Source organism: Staurois parvus, unplaced genomic scaffold, assembly GCF_062004578.1.
Source record: "Staurois parvus isolate SC_StPar_1 unplaced genomic scaffold, SC_StPar_1.0 ptg000282l, whole genome shotgun sequence".
NCBI lineage: Eukaryota > Metazoa > Chordata > Amphibia > Anura > Ranidae > Staurois > Staurois parvus.
In genome coordinates this window covers 15,943,876-15,960,000 of record NW_028318078.1, presented here as the reverse complement: position 1 = coordinate 15,960,000, position 16,125 = coordinate 15,943,876, and the positions used below count along the sequence as shown (strand labels likewise).

Below are 16,125 nucleotides of genomic sequence, written 5' to 3'. Positions count from 1 at the left end.
GGGGAAAAAAATGTCAATCTCCTCCACCTGTAAAACCATTCCTGTTTTGGGGGGTCCTCTCGTTGTCCACCTAGTGCATTTGTTATTAATTTCATTAACACCAAAGCAGCTGAAACTGATTAATAACCCTCTCTGCTACTTAACTGACCAGATCGATATCCCAGGAGTTTCATTAACTTGATGCTATACGCTGATTAAAAAGTGTCCCTTTAATTTTTTTGAGCAGTGTAGCTGAGCTCCTCAATGCCTCTCATCAGTTTGGTTGCCCTTCATTGCATTTTCTCTAGTTCACCAATATCCTTTTTGTGAATTGGTGCCCAAAACTGAATTGTGTATTTCATATGAGGTCTTACTAATGATTTCTACAGGGGTAAAATTATATCTTTTTCTCTCTGGAGTCTATACCTTTTTTTAATACAAGAGACGATTTTGCTCATTTTGGAAATTGCAGCTTGGCATTGCATGTTATTGTTAAGCTTATGACCATTGATTCCCCCAGTTGTACTCCCCCTAGTATGTATGTTGCATATTCTTGGCCCCCAAGTGCCTAATTTTACATTTATCAACATTAAACCTCAATTGCAACATACAGGTGAAACTTGACATATTAGAATATTGTGCAAAAGTTCATTTATTTCAGTAATGCAGCTTAAAAGGTGAAACTAATATATGAGATACTCATTACATGCAAAGCAAGATAGTTCAAGCCGTGATTTGTCATAATTGTGATGATTATGGCTTACAGCTCATGAAAACCCCAAATCCACAATCTCAGAATTAGAATATTAGAATATTACATACAATCAATAAAACAAGGATTGTACATAGAACAATATTGGACCTCTGAAAAGTATAAGCATGCATATGTACTCAGTACTTGGTTTGGGCCCCTTTTGCAGCAATTACTGCCTCAATGCGGCGTGGCATGGAAGCTATCAGCCTGTGGCACTGCTGAGGTGTTATGGAAGACCAGGATGCTTCAATAGCGGCCTTCAGCTCTTCTGCATTGTTCGGTCTCATGTCTCTCATCTTTCTCTTGGCAATGCTCCATAGATTCTCTATGGGGTTCAGGTCAGGCGAGTTTTCTATTAATGTGCTTTAATACAGCACTTTGGGAACATCCAACTTCTTTTGCAATTACCTTTTGAGGCTTTCCCTCCTTATGGAGGGTGTCAGTGATGGTTTTCTGCACAACTGTCAGGTCAGCAGTCTTTACCATGATTGTGATTCCTACTGAACCAGACTGAGAGACCATTTAAAGGCTTAGGAACCCTTTGCAGGTGTTATGGCTTAATTAGCTGATTAGAGTAGGACACTTTGAGCTGAGAATATTGCACCTTTTCACAATATTCAAATTTTCTGAGATTGTGGATTTGGGGTTTTCATGAGCTGTAAGCCATAATCATCACAATTATGACAAATCACGGCTTGAACTATCTTGCTTTGCATGTAATGAGTCTATCTCCTATATTAGTTTCACCTTTTAAGTTGCATTACTGAAATAAATGAACCTTTGCACGATATTCTAATTTTTCGAGTTTCACCTGTAGTTGCCCAATTAGTGCATTGAGGTCGGCTTGGAAATTGGAGACCTCCTGTAAGGACGTTATTCCACTGCACAGCTTGGTGTCCTCTGCAAAGACTGAATTGGTACTTATAACGCGAGACCCTATATCGTTTATAAATATATTAAAAAGTAAGGGTCCCAACACTGAACCCTGGGGTACACCACTGATAACCCTAGACCATTCAGAGTATGAATAATTAACCACTATTCTCTGAATACGATCTTTTAGCCAGTTTTCTGTCCATTTACAAACCGATTTTTCCAAGCCTGAAGACATTGCCTTACACATTAGCCATGTTTGGGGAACTGAGTCAAACGCTTTTGCAAAATCCAAGACTTATCGTGCTGATAACAGAGGAACAGGGTAGCAGACTGAAATGATACTTAGTGCTTTGGAGAGAGGAAAGTAAACACTGTAGAAATACATGCTTTGTTCAGATTTCATGTCTAAAGTTTGAAACCACTTTACATGCTGTCATCGTGTCTGGCATTTTGGTCACTACGTTTGTAACAGATGCAGTATACTTGTTGAACACAGAGAAATCTTAAGTGGGCCTCAAGCCCCTTTCCTTTTTGCTGACCAGAGGGCTGCATTTATTTTGAACCGGCTGTCTTTTAACCACTTGATGCCCAGGGAAAATTTTTAAAATATTCACACATACGTAAAAATCAGCTTTTTTTTGCTAGAAAACTACTTAGAACTCCCAAATGTTATATATTTTCTTAAGACAAAAGCTCTGGAGAATAATATGGTGGTTGAATTTTTTTTTTTTGTTTATTTTATGTTGCATATTTCCACAAATTTTCAGGAAAAAAAACACTTAAATGCATTTTAGTGCATACTAACAGTATAAAATGCTAATTTTTTTTTTTGGTATAATACAAAAGATGTCAAGTAAATAGATACCAAAAATGTCCAGATTTAAAATTTTGCACACCCATGAAATGGCAACAGACTATGGTACCTAAAAGTCTCTATAGGTGATGCTTTATAAGCCTTTGCAGGTTACCAGTTTTGCGTTAAACATGAGCTCTGGCACTAGAACTATTGCTCTCACTCTGACTTTCGTGGTGATACCTCATATGTGTGACGCAATCATCGTATACAAATGAATGCGGGGCCCGTATGCATGTTTGCATTTGTGCATGGAGACGGGGAGCTTTACATTTTTTTTTTTTTTAATTATTTATTTATTTTTTTTACACTGTACAACATCCGTTGTAAAAGCTGGGACAGTGACAGGTTCTCTGTATAGAAGACTCCTCATCCTTTCTCTGCCCTCCAAAGCATCTGGCATATTGAGATTTGATGCTTGCCTGGCAAGCAATTGTCCGTAAACAAAGAACTGGAAGTGATGAAATCCTTTTCTCTTCCGGGCTCATTCATCACAGAGGAGGGGAAGAAATGGATGTGCCCTCTTCTCCTCTGTGCTCAGCCAACCCGACTGCTTACAGTGGTCCTGTGCTCCCTGGTGGAACGGAAGAGTCTGGGATTGGTGGCCAGAGGGGGTGGCCCACTTCCCAGCCCAGTAAAACTGATAGGGCAACTGTAGAGTATTTTAAAGAATTTTCAATACCACTCTAGCAAGGATTGATACTCATGAACCAGCACAAGTCTTATTCACAGCAGAGATGAATGCCCTCTGATCTGTGTCTCTTGAAGTAGTCTTGTCTGGACTTCTTTTGCTTTCTAGACAAAATAAATCAAGATCCAGTCCCAGTGGAGTAGAGCCTGGTGCTGGTAAGAGCTTTCGATCCTTGTCTCTTGAGCAGAGAAGGATTGTGAGCAGTCCAAAGATTTGAGTGGCTGGCTGATTGCTGCATCCTGCTGTTGCATGTTCTCTCCACACGAAATATTGTTCTGTTACGCCTGTTTACTTGCAGTCTATGTGAGTAGGTTTTTTTAGTGCCTTTAATAAAATCATCCAGAAGTTATCAAACTATTGGAGTTCTCCTGTGCTCTTTTTATGTATCCATCTGAAGGATTTGTGAAGGGAGAGCAGAGGAAGTGGTGAATAACAGCCTAAGTACCTGACATGAGCCTTGTTTGCCTAATCTGTTCTTAGATAGGCATATGGGTCTGGTAAGTGCAACCCTTGATTGTGGTGGAGGGAGCACTTTTTGATATAACTAACTAAAACACCTGGGAAGAAATACTTGGTGGAGGAAACTTTTTAGATAACACTCCAATGGACTTTGTATTGCTTTTTGTATTTGTTGATTTTTCTCAATTATTTTTTCTCAGTGGATTCTTTTGTCATTTTGATATGCATGTTGATTTGAAAAGTGGATTATGTTAGCACTGATTTGTTAATGATTTGTTTTCTGCGCTGTATTTTGTGTATTTGATATTCAATATGTAACTGAAGCTTATTTAATTAATACATATGAATATAACAATTAATAAGTATTCCAGTTTTTATAATGTTGACTCATTATAAACATATTTGGCAAAAACTAGCCTACCCCAAAAAAGTAAGATAGCCATGCTCAGGTAGGTGAACCAAATTTAAAATGTATAAGTTTATCTGCATCACTGTTCCTTTGGGTGGTTTAAGAGGAGTTTTTTTATTTAATATATTCTCTTATCAGGATTATGGCATTTCTACCCATTTGGACTTCGTGGTTTGTTATCTGTTCCAATGGCTGCATTTTCTGGCTCACAAAAAACTGCAAAAGACAGTGCTTTGAGAGGAGACAGTCCAGGACCCAAAGTACAGCCTCTACAATTACAGGTTTGTACCACACCAGTCTTTGTTAGTATTTTTTTTTTTTTTATCATTTGTCAGTAAGGCCTCATGTATACCTGGAGCTTTTGTAAACACTTTTGTCCTGGTAGGAGAAAAGCAGCTTCAAAAGGCGCACATCAAACACTTGGGTGTTTATTTTATTGGCTAGAATGTTATTTATTAGCTCAGCCACTAAACACATCTAGTGCTTACAAATGGGCAAGTCAAACGTTTGTTCAGGCAAAATGCTCCTCTCCTGAACACACAAGTGATTTTTTTTTTCTTCCTGGAAACACCACTGCCTCTAAACACCTGTAAATGCAAACTAAAAATACTATTTAATTCTTTTTTTAATATTCAAAGCAAACTGAGCCATTCATCCATGTCTCCATGCTTTATTTTGGTGAGAAATCATTTTGAAAAACACCCTCTAGCATTTCTGGTAGTGGTTATCTTTAGTAAGGGCAGATGATTGGCAGTAAGGTGCACATGGAAGGGCAATGCACACTGCAAACAAAGGATTTCCCAGCAACACTTACCAACCAGCCTGTGAAACAACCAATTTGGCCCGGTCTTAACAGTTTGTGTTAAAAACAGAGGGTTTTGTTTGCACACTTTTGCACAGTCCCAAATCAAGGGTCCTCTGTATACTGTGGGCATAACTAAAATTTCCCAAGCCTCCATAGTAGGAGCCCATGCATCAATAGATATATTACGGACATGTGTGCCTGGAGGAGCCCAGCTCTCCTTAAAGGTACAGGGACGCACGTGATGCCCAGCTATACCAAAATGACTGCAAAGGCATCAAGTGCATCCAAATTCGCCAACTACAAAAAAAATGGCAACTGTCCCAACCTATAGCCAGCCTTTGCAGTAAGGTGCACATGGAAGAGCAATGCATATCGCAAACAAACAAATAATTTCCCAGCAACACTCACCAGCCAGCTGGCGAAACAACCAATTTGGCCCTGTCTTAACAGTTTGTGTTAAAAACAGAGGGTTTTGTTTGCACACATTTGCAAATACATGCGTAAGCCACAGTCCCACTTCAAGGGTCCTCTGTATGATGATTCATGTATCATTTACTTACTGGAATCCATCTGCCCTTACCTCAGGCATAAGCTGAGCTGAGAACCCTCACTCCCTTCATGAAGACTCTTGGGATGTATGACATCATTTGGAACCAGGAAGTAACTGAAGAAATGTAAACGAAAAAATAAAAAATCAAATGTAAACAAAAGTTTAAAACAAATAAATATGATATACTTTCCTATCTATTTACTAATGTGAGTACCATAAGGATTAAAAATAGTCAGTGTTGATTGAGAGAGTGAAGTTCCGCTTGAGCATGGAGGGGCATTTAGAGGCAGAAAAAAAGAAAGTGTGTGTGTATGTATATATATATATATATATCTATCTATCACATTACTGTAGAGAATTTTCAAGCTCAAGTGTGCGTGAGGCCTAAATGTCTATCCATCCAAGTTAAAACTTTTTGTTTAGATGAACTCTGGTAATTTTACAGCACAGACTGCCTACCTGAATTCTTCTGCCCATTGACATTGAAAAGCAGGGGCAATGCATGTGCAAGTTAGCTGCTGAAATATATCTTTATTAGAACTAGCATGTTTTTGCCTGTGGAGAAAAGAACAGGGAACACTGAATGGTGGCCTATCTCAGGGGAGACAGAATGAACAGTCAGAAAAGTACCTAGCCAACAAGTATGCTTGTGCAAAAATTATCAGCCATTGTTGTGCAGGGGCCTACAAATATACTAACATTCTCCTATCTGAGCATAAACAGCCAGACCAGGCAACCACTCTAATATGTCTAGGACAAATATACAGTACTGATTTAAATTTAAAGGATGAGTTCACCTTTGGAAAATTTATAAATGCACATCTTTTTTACAGGTAAAAAAATTTGCATTTTTAATTTTTTTACTAGGAGTCTGTAGAGCATTGTGCCTGCGTTCAACAGATCACGGGTGCAGTGCAGGACTCCTGCAGACTGTCTGTGTAAGCTGTCTGCTGGTACCTCTGCTTGTACGAACAGGCAGTTACACAATGACAGGAAGAATCGGTGAACTACCTTGAGAACCACACCCTGATAGTTCATTGAAAACTACAAGCCGACAGCCGCAAATGCCATGCTCTTTTCAAATAGTGACAACAGATACTGCTGTCACGGAGTTTGGGGAGCGGCTGCAGGATCTGGAACATGTTACACCCTGTTATACCCTAAAAATGGGTAGAACATGTAACATGTTCCCAGAAATGAACTTATCCTTTAAAAGAGAAGTATGGCCAAAGCTTTTGTCAGTCAAATGTGCCAGTCAGGAAAATATTTTTCTTTATGGTAACTAATGGGTAATGAATGATTATTTTCCAAACAACTATTATTTTAAAACATTTTTACTCATATTTCTTTTAAAAGCCTGAATTAATGTCACGCATAGAGTCTCTAGAGAAAAGTTTTCAAATCCTAGAGGATGAGCAAAGATTGTTAAGAACTATGAAATCCGCCCCCACCGCAGACACTGGAATGAAACGAGAAGAGGTTCTTCAGATTTTCAAAGACTTGTCCAGCTCCAAAGATTTGGCTTTAAGACAACAGATTATGCAAGAAAGCATAGAGAAGACAGAGGTATGATAAATGTGAATTTGTACTGATTTACATGCATAGAATGATGTCTAAATAATGCCATTTAACTGTACCTATGCATTTCATTATTGTAGAATGCACTGATAGGACTGAAACAGGAGCAACAAGATCATCTCCAGGGCATTCTTCAAAAAATGCATCAAAACTCTAAGGTGAGAAGAATATACGAGGTGAACACTGGAAAATTAAAAAAAGGCTGTGTCCTCGTATTTTGGTATAATGTACTGCTGAAAAAACATGGAAAAATAAGATCCAGTAAGTATGGCAGTACTGAAATCGGTATGTGACAATTTCAGGTCAGGATTGGACTGAATCCATCTGAGATGGACCGTTGTGGTGATATAAAAATGTTTTGTCACTGAAAACAGATTGTCATTTCTTCCCACAGGATGTAGAAGACCAGATTTTGCAGCTCAGGACAGAGGTTAAAAGGTAAATAAAGAATGTTACACATACAGTACGTCAGCAGATGGTGGTATTCTTTGTATCTGTGGTGCAGCATAATAGCCATATCTGTTGTTTTGTCTAATAAATTGTACACACTATAATTTCATATTTCTTTATTAGTTTAATTTCTTATTTCAATGACTTACATACATAGAAATAGGCAGGCCATGTGCCTTATTCAACCTATATAATATATATTCTGCTCCCAAGCAGAAGTGACAATTTAATATGTTTGTTCTTCATACATCATCTTGTTTGTGATTGCCTTTAGGTAGCTGTGTATAAAATTTTTCAGTGTTCACAGTGCTTTTGAAATGGTCCTTTCTGTCAACATGTATATGGCAACAGTAGATAACTGGAAACATTACTATTATAGGTTAAAGTTGTCATTGCACGGGCATCACTTAAAGAAGTAATAAGTGTCTGCCTATTTCCATTGTTTACTCAATAAGTATCACCTGCCTGGAAGTGCTTTTAGCTGCACCAGATTGTATATAATGTAAGACACCACTGGGGTGAAAGTGAACAGAATCCCTATAAATGAATAAAATGAAAACCCAGGGTCTTGGAACTCTTAGCAGCCCTATAGTGACCAGAGTGCTCAGATAAAGCATCTGCACGTGAAGGGGTTCTGTTGGTTTTTGTTACAATAATCAGGGAGCAGTCTAACCTGCATATGTCCATACAAAGTGTGCAGCAGAGTAATCAGTCCACATCAGTGAACTGAGGGCACCAGGCCCATTCCTACACCACCAGACTCCGCCTGGCTACAGACTCCGCCTGCATGCTATTAGGCCCTGCCCACAGGCCACACCAGTCCTTCCCCACATGCTGTGACCACATTCTTCTTGGTTGGTTCCCTACTTCTGTCATGCAAGACCCCACTGATCATCAGTGCAAAACCTTGCTCACCACCACAGCACCTGACACCTTGCTTTCTGTTTTGCTGCGCACTTCACTTGCAAATGCACTGTGTACGCTTTTTTTTTTTTTTTTTCTCACCTACACCCTTTTTTGCACTTGCCGACACTGATTTGCAGTTGCCAGCAAAGCAGCTATGTGCACTTGCTGACACCACACCTCCAAGCACTTTTTTGCATTTGCTGCACTAGCCAAAACTGTACCTCTGTACTAGCTAACATTGCACCTAAACACACTTCTGCATTTGTCATTCTCACAACAGCACGCTTTCTGCACTCGCCAACAGAGTGGTGCACTTTTCTGCACCTGTCATCATTATATAACATGTAATAAATATTTTTAAACAGTGCGCTGGAACCCCCCCCCCCCCTTTTTTTTTTTTTTTTTGTACAAAAAAAATATAGTACATGATGATCCTTCCCTTAGCAGCTGGAGTCAATCTGTTCCCCTCACAGAACAGAAATGGTAATGATATAAATGACCAGTGCTCTCAAAATAATACGTCCAGTTTTATCTCTGTATAACCAAAGGTCAGATTTCATACTTCCATCAGCTTCTTTCTATGAATCCAATCTTCCTATACAGTGATCTCCAAAAAAATAATCTAGTGTAGTATGCTCAATACACCATGCTTCAAATCCTGTCCAATGTGCTCACATGTATAATAAATAACCATATGTGTATTGTTATCCAGTGTTCTTCTTCAATATCTACCCTTACCCTTGATATACTTGGTGTATATCCAATCAATTATTCTCAGATTCACTTCAGCTGTGTCTCCTTGTGTCTGGTACTTCAGTGGTCGTCTCACATCAAGATCCACGCGATTTCACCCAAAATACAAAATACCAATATAGGACAATACTGTTTCTAAAAATCTCTCTAAGATAGAAAGCCACTCACATTATAATATAGTAACTGTGCGTTCCCATTAAGACCCATTGAAGGATCCACCAAGTGTATCACCTCACCAAAGACACTCAAAGCTCCTTACCAAACTTCCAATAAACTGTGCTTTTAATAAACCATTCCACCTTCTTCCTGCTCTTTACCAGCGTGACCTGTGCGAATGGTCCCCTAAAAAACAAAGACTAACCACTTGCCCTCCAGAGGATTTACTGACTAGGCCATTTTTTGCGATACGGCACTGTGTTACTTTAACTGACAATTGTGCGGTCATGCAACGCTGCACCCAAATGTATGTCTTTTTTTCCCACAAATAGAGCTTTCTTTCGGTGGTATTTGATCACCTCTGCATTTTTTTATTTTTTGCCCAATAAAAAAAAGAAGACAATTTTGAAAAAAAAACTATATTTTTTTACTTTTTGCCATTAAGCATGATCAGTAAAAAAAATTTTAAAAATCAAATTTCGTCATAAATTTAGGCCAAAATGTATTCTGCTACATGTCTTTGCTAAGAAAAATCCCAATACATGTAAATTAATTGGTTTACGTGAAAGTTATAGGGTTTACAAATGGCGGTGTATATACTGGGATTTTTATTTTTACTAGTAATGGCGGCGATCAGCAATTTATAGCAGGACTGTGGTGGCCATTCTGACACTGGGGGGGGACTGTCTTGGTGTCACTGACATCCCCAGTGACACCAACACAGTGATCAGTGCTAATAAAAAGCACTGACACTGTACTAATGGCACTGGGCAGGAAGGGGTTAGCATGTGGGTTGATCAAAGGGTTAACTTTGTGCTATTTTACTATGTGGGCTGTGTGTGCTTTACACTGTAAGCACACTGCTTTGTATGGCTCTGCTGTGCAGAGCCATACAAAGCAATGTGCAGGAGCTGACAGGGGAGAGATCTGTATTGTTTACATACAGGTCTCTCCCCCGTCGTAAATCCTTGGACATCGCCGGGTGCTGGCAGGGAATCACCGAGCAGGACTCGGTGAATGGCGGCGCGGGTAGGGCCCCCTACCCGGAACTGCAAAATCGTGTGTGAGTGATTTTGCACCCCCTGGCCTCCGTGTAGCAGTATTTCTGCTATAGGGTGGCGCGGGAGCGGCTAATATAGTATGATATTGCTTATAAAACAATGCATGAAAATAAAACCTCACATTTCCATACCCCCAAAATAGTGCATATCCCTTTCAATGATACAGATCCACTGCATGCAGATGTTCAGTCGTGGCTCCATGCACCTTACCAGATTGGTGCCTTTCAAATCACTTTCCACCAATCTGGTAAGGTGCATGGAGTGACACTATTAAACACGTGCATGTGGTGGATCTGTATCATTGAAAAGAACATGCACTATTTTGGGGGTATGGAAATGTGAGTGGTTAAGTTTAAATTTTTATTTTTCAGTTGCTGAAATCACACCAGCACGTACGTCTGCACTAGACAACACGGCTATGGTGTGCCCTTTTGGACTCGATAATAATGCAATGCACACTTTTGTAATTGATACCAGAATGACATACATTTTGCATCCTCCAGCACCACCATGATGTGCACTATTTCACTTGCCAGCGCTGCAGCTTCGTGTATTTTGGCACTCATTGACACCAAACAGTGCAGCTTTCGCACTGGACAACACCAACAGCATGCACTTCATTATTCATCCCGATGAACAAATGGGCACACATTTGCTAGTCTTGGTATTTCTTATAGGATGGATGTTTAATTTTGTCTTTTGTTTACAGCCCACATCAGGACAGTTTTAGGGAGAATTTCCTGCAAGATTTAGGAAAACTGGAGACAAAACTTCTACATCTTCAGGAAGAGTTGGAAGCTGTTAGAAAGACCCAGGGTGACGTTTCTCAGCAAATGGCAGCCATTCCTGGCCAGATAAAAGGAGTCAGGGATGAGGTGATTTTTCTGTTTTTCCATTTGTCATTTTTTTAAAAAGTTATTCATGAGCACACCACTGACTGGATACATTATTAAAACTACCTGCATATAGACATGCAATGATTATTAGTAACTGAAAATGTTATATCCATAGTAATATATATATTTTCTCTGTCTGCAGTAACCCTTAGCAACCCATTAGAAAACTCGGCTAATCTGAATATAATAAACAAAAAAAGTGATTCTGTTCAGCTTTGTATTACTGCAGTTTGCACATAATCCATGCGTCTTGAACTGCTTAATTATGCCTGTGATAAATGTTCATGCATACCTTACCGTTTGTCTATTAGTGGACATGTTTATATAAATCTGCATACTCTGGTACATAGGATTACTAATGTTTTGCTTTTATGCTAATCATTATGATCACCTGTTTTTAGTTTTCTCTTTCTTCATTTGTTCCTGGATAAAAAATTACACCACTACTCCGATTAAAGGCAGAGTAGATCAACAATAGCAGTGGAGGATGGAGTTAGGATGTTGGGGGTACTATTAACCCTCCACAATACTTAGTAATTTTTTTTTAAATGACTGTATTTAGGTTTTAATTTCACTTTCTTGGATTACTGTATTTGTCCTTTTTTCTATCTAGCCTATGTTAACTTTGTGCAGTGGATGATGAGACATCTGCATGCCCTTCATTGCTTCACAACCTTTTTTTTTTTTTTTTTTTTTTTTTAGAAGAGATGATCAGTCCAAGTGGAAAAACCAGTAAAATTCAGCCAAACTGTTTTTTTTAATTTGTTGTGCCAACCAGTCTTTTACTGAAGTTCTATTTCACATGATTAATGTATGATCAGTTGATAATTTATTATTATGTACATGTCCATTATTATTTAGCTCTTGATGTGTCTACATGTGTGTTCTATTAGGTTCAAACTCTCTTCCCAACCTGGCTCCTGAGTAACTTGGAATCAGAGTCACTCTCGAATGTATTCCTCCGCCAGGAAGAGCTGCAGAAACCTTTAGTGGATTTGGAAAAAAAAATCCTTGCTGCTGTTGCTGCAGACAAGAAACTACACAGATCTCAGGCTCAAATAGCCATAGGCGAGCAGATACAGGCAAGCGGACTTTCTGGAGTTTCACGAGAGGTAAGAGATCTCACTGCAGCACCTCTGAAATCTTTTTCTTACTGCCAAATCAAAGTTGTACTGCCTTGAAGGACAGTCTTTTATGTAGCCATACATTGGTAAATTCTTTATCCAAGCCAGGCTACTAAAATTTGCACTTCATTTGTATCTGCTCTTTGCAGATTTCCACAAAGGTAACCTGTTTTTTTTTTTTTTTTTTTTTTTTTTTTTTTTTTTGTAAGGGAGAGATAGCCAGTGCCAAGCTTTTTAAATATGGTTCAGGTTGTAATTGCCTGTTGACTGGCAGAGAGTAAGAGATTTGACTTTATTTGCTAATAATCAGCCTAGGCATGGACCATCTCCACTTTGTAAGCTGAATAACTTCCAGGTGGAGAGAGTGTGCCATGTACAGACACAATTTTTGAACCTTCGGTTACCTGGTGCCAAGAGAGATGTGAAAAATCCAGATCTGCTTATTTGTGGCAGTTGTAGTTGAATAATGATTAAAATAGGATGATGTTCTAAGAACTTTAGGCTGGATTCACATTGTTGTCGTGTGTTTCAACAAGTATGTTAACATTTATTGTGTTAAGGCAGCTGTATACTTTGAATGACCTGCCAGTACACTTCAGTGGACATTTAACGTACCTGCACCTTGAGTGAACTGCACAGCAACATACCACAGTCAATTTCATGTGTTACGATAATATGTTGTAAAACACACAGGTGGAGGCTTACACTATTTAATGATTTTCAGACCACACAAAGAAATTTAAATAAATTCTGTGTTTATTTAAAACTATATTATTAGTCACAATTCTGAGATGTAGACTCCTGATCTGACACACTCTAGATGAGAGAATGAATACAGCTTCTTGCATATACTTCAGTCTCCTTTCTTTGATTAAAGGTACAACACTTTCTATGTACCCATTCCATAACCTGTAACATATTTTCTTTTTTTTCAGGAAGTGTATGAAATTGTGAATCGTGCCCTACAGAGATATAGTGAGGACCGAATTGGTTTGGTGGATTATGCGCTGGAATCTTCTGGTTGGTTTGTTTTCATTTGCCTAACCTGTAAAGATAAACCCTGAAAAGCTGATAAGTGTTTTATCGACTTTTTTTTTCCTTTTTTTCATCTTATATGACTGTTGTCTTGTAGGAGCCAGTGTTCTAAACACTAGGTGTTCTGAGACCTATGAAACCAAAACTGCCCTGCTCAGCCTGTTTGGGGTTCCACTATGGTACCAATCACAGTCCCCACGAGTCATCCTTCAGGTAAAAGTGTAGTGCTACAACACAATGAATAATGAGAATTATAATTATTCTTAAATAAAACCATCAAAATATACACATCAAATGCACTCCAGGAGTCATCTTCTGGCCTTGTGGATGTCACAGAAATAAAAAATTTAATATTTCACACTGTTTGCATGTGGCTAATGTGAACAGTAGGAAACATTTTTCAGTATTTTAGATTTTGTATGGTGTTCTTCCATAAATTTTTAATTTTTAGTCTAAGCATTTACTGACTGAATGTGTCTAACTTGTTCTTTTTTTAATGTTTCCAGCCAGATTCAAACCCAGGTAACTGCTGGGCTTTTAGAGGATCCCAAGGGTATGCTGTAGTCCGTCTGTCTAGTCGCATTCGACCAACAGCTGTCACTGTAGATCACATCCCTCGTTCTTTGTCACCAAAGTCCACAATTTCAAGTGCTCCAAAGGATTTCGCTGTATATGTAAGTGTGTAATTGATTAATTCGATAAATAAAAGTGTACTGGATTCCATTAATACTTTCTAAGGTCCTAAAGCAATACTAAAGGCTGCTATTTATTTTTTCCTAAAAATAACTAATTTCTCTCTGCAGTGGATTTGCACAGAGCAGCCCCGATCCCCCGCAGGCTCTCCTAGCCCCTTCCTCCTGTCGGGTGCCCCCACAGCAAGCAGCTTGCTATGGGGGCACCTGCTGCTCCATGTGTCCATTCACACACAGCCATGGCTAGGTCCTGCCCCCTCTTCTCACCCCTTTTGAAAAGTAAGATTTTAATAAATATCTCGATGAACACAAGAACAATTTCCAAAATTTTGATAAAAGTCAGTGTTATAGAACATTTGTTTAGCTCATTACATGAAAGTAAGGTTAATAATATAAACGTAGATTATAAAATCTTTAGTTTCGCTCAAATTAGTTGATGCAAAAATTAATACACCCCACAACAAAAACTACTACATCTAGTCTTTTGTATGACCTCCATTCTTTGTAAAGACAGCACAAAGTCTTCTAGGCATGGAATTAACAAGTTGGTGACTTATTGCAACATCTATCTTTTTCCATTCTTCAAGAACAACCTCTTTTAGAGCCTGGATGCTGGATGGAGAGTGATGCTCCACCTGTCTCTTCAGAATTCCCCATATGTGTTCGATTGGGTTCAGATCAGGAGACATACTTGGCCACTGAATCCCTTTCACCCTGTTCTTCTTCAGAAATGCAACAGTGGCCTTAGATGTTTGTTTTGAATCATTGTCATGTTGGAAAAGTGCACGATGACCAAGGGCATGGAGTGATGATCTTCTCTTTCAATATAGAGCAGTACATCTGTGGATTCATGATACCACCAATGAAATGCAGCTCCCCAACACGAGCAGCACTCATGCAGCCCCACAGAAGGACACTGCCACCATCATGTTTCACTGTAGGAACCATGCATTTTTCTTAGTACTCCTCACCTTTACGATGCCATACAGTTTAGAAGCAATCCTTTCCAAAAACATTTATCTTGGTCTCATCACTCCAGAATACAGAGTCCCAGTAGTCTGCTTCTTTTTCAGCATGGGCCCTGGCAAATTCTAAGCAGGCTTTTTTGTGCATGGGCTTTAGGAGAGGCTTCATTCGTGGATGACACACATGCATGCCATTCCTCTGCAGTGTACGACATATTGTGTCACAGAAAATATTCACTCCAGTTTGGCTTTCTACTTTAGCTAATTGCAGTGAACTTGCATGGCAATTTTCTTCAACCCTTCTCATCAGAAGACGCTTGGCAGGTACCGACTGGCAGTGACTCTAGAGATCCACAGGCCGGGGTTCCCCAGGGTGCGGAGTCTAAGCCCCGGTCTGCTTATTCACCAGAGCCCCTGATGGTGGGGATGGACTTGGAGCAGGCTGAGACCAGGTCGCAGCCCCTGAGTACACCCAGCTGTGGTAGAGGTAAATGCCAGTGGTATGAAGCGGATCAGAGCCTGCTGTGAAGAGGCGGAGCAGATTTGGCAGCAGCGGGTGCATCCGTGCAGGATGGATGGACGGATGACACCATGGAGAGATAGCGAAGTCGGGCAGGCCGGGTCGGTAACAGTGGAGGCAAACTGTACAGAGCAGTAAGCAAAGAGTAATCGGGTCACAGGCCAGGTTCAGCAGCAGGAGGTCAGATCATCAGGAACAGGCAGAAGAGAAGTCAAGATGAGCCAGGGGTCAGGGCAGGAGACGGTCAACTGCAATCGGGGTCAGGCTAGGTCAGCAACAAGGCAATCTCAGGAACAGAACAAGCAGGAACAAGACAATACGGCAATATGAGCATTGCAAGAGCTGGTTTAAATAGCCCGCCCGGTGCCGACAGGCACGCCTGGGTCCTAGTGCCTGCCCGGCGCCGTCATTGGTGACAGGCGCGCCTGGGTCCTAGTGCCCGCCTGCCTGTACGTCTTGTCGGGATCCTACGCATGTGCAGATTCGTGCGCTGCGGTGATCTTCTCGTTCCCTGACAACGCTCCTGATTCTGTGTTAACTTCCGTGGATGACCTGGACATCTCTGTGAGATGGTTGCAGTTCCATCTTTGTTAAATTTTTGTATCACGTTTGC

At 39.9% G+C, this 16,125-nt stretch overlaps 1 protein-coding gene across 3 annotated transcripts in view; it reads left to right on the top strand.

Annotated features, from left to right (window-relative positions):
* Positions 1–16,125, top strand: part of SUN2 (Sad1 and UNC84 domain containing 2) — a 90,597-nt gene that overhangs the window by 55,543 nt on the left and 18,929 nt on the right. For all 3 annotated transcript variants that reach the window (XM_089681990.1, XM_089681989.1, XM_089681988.1), the window contains 9 exons: positions 4,160–4,302; positions 6,733–6,942; positions 7,035–7,112; positions 7,349–7,392; positions 10,990–11,155; positions 12,070–12,288; positions 13,236–13,320; positions 13,433–13,548; positions 13,842–14,009. In XM_089681990.1, coding sequence (XP_089538116.1) covers positions 4,160–4,302; positions 6,733–6,942; positions 7,035–7,112; positions 7,349–7,392; positions 10,990–11,155; positions 12,070–12,288; positions 13,236–13,320; positions 13,433–13,548; positions 13,842–14,009 — 1,229 coding nt within the window. The remainder of the gene's footprint in view (positions 1–4,159; positions 4,303–6,732; positions 6,943–7,034; positions 7,113–7,348; positions 7,393–10,989; positions 11,156–12,069; positions 12,289–13,235; positions 13,321–13,432; positions 13,549–13,841; positions 14,010–16,125) is intronic.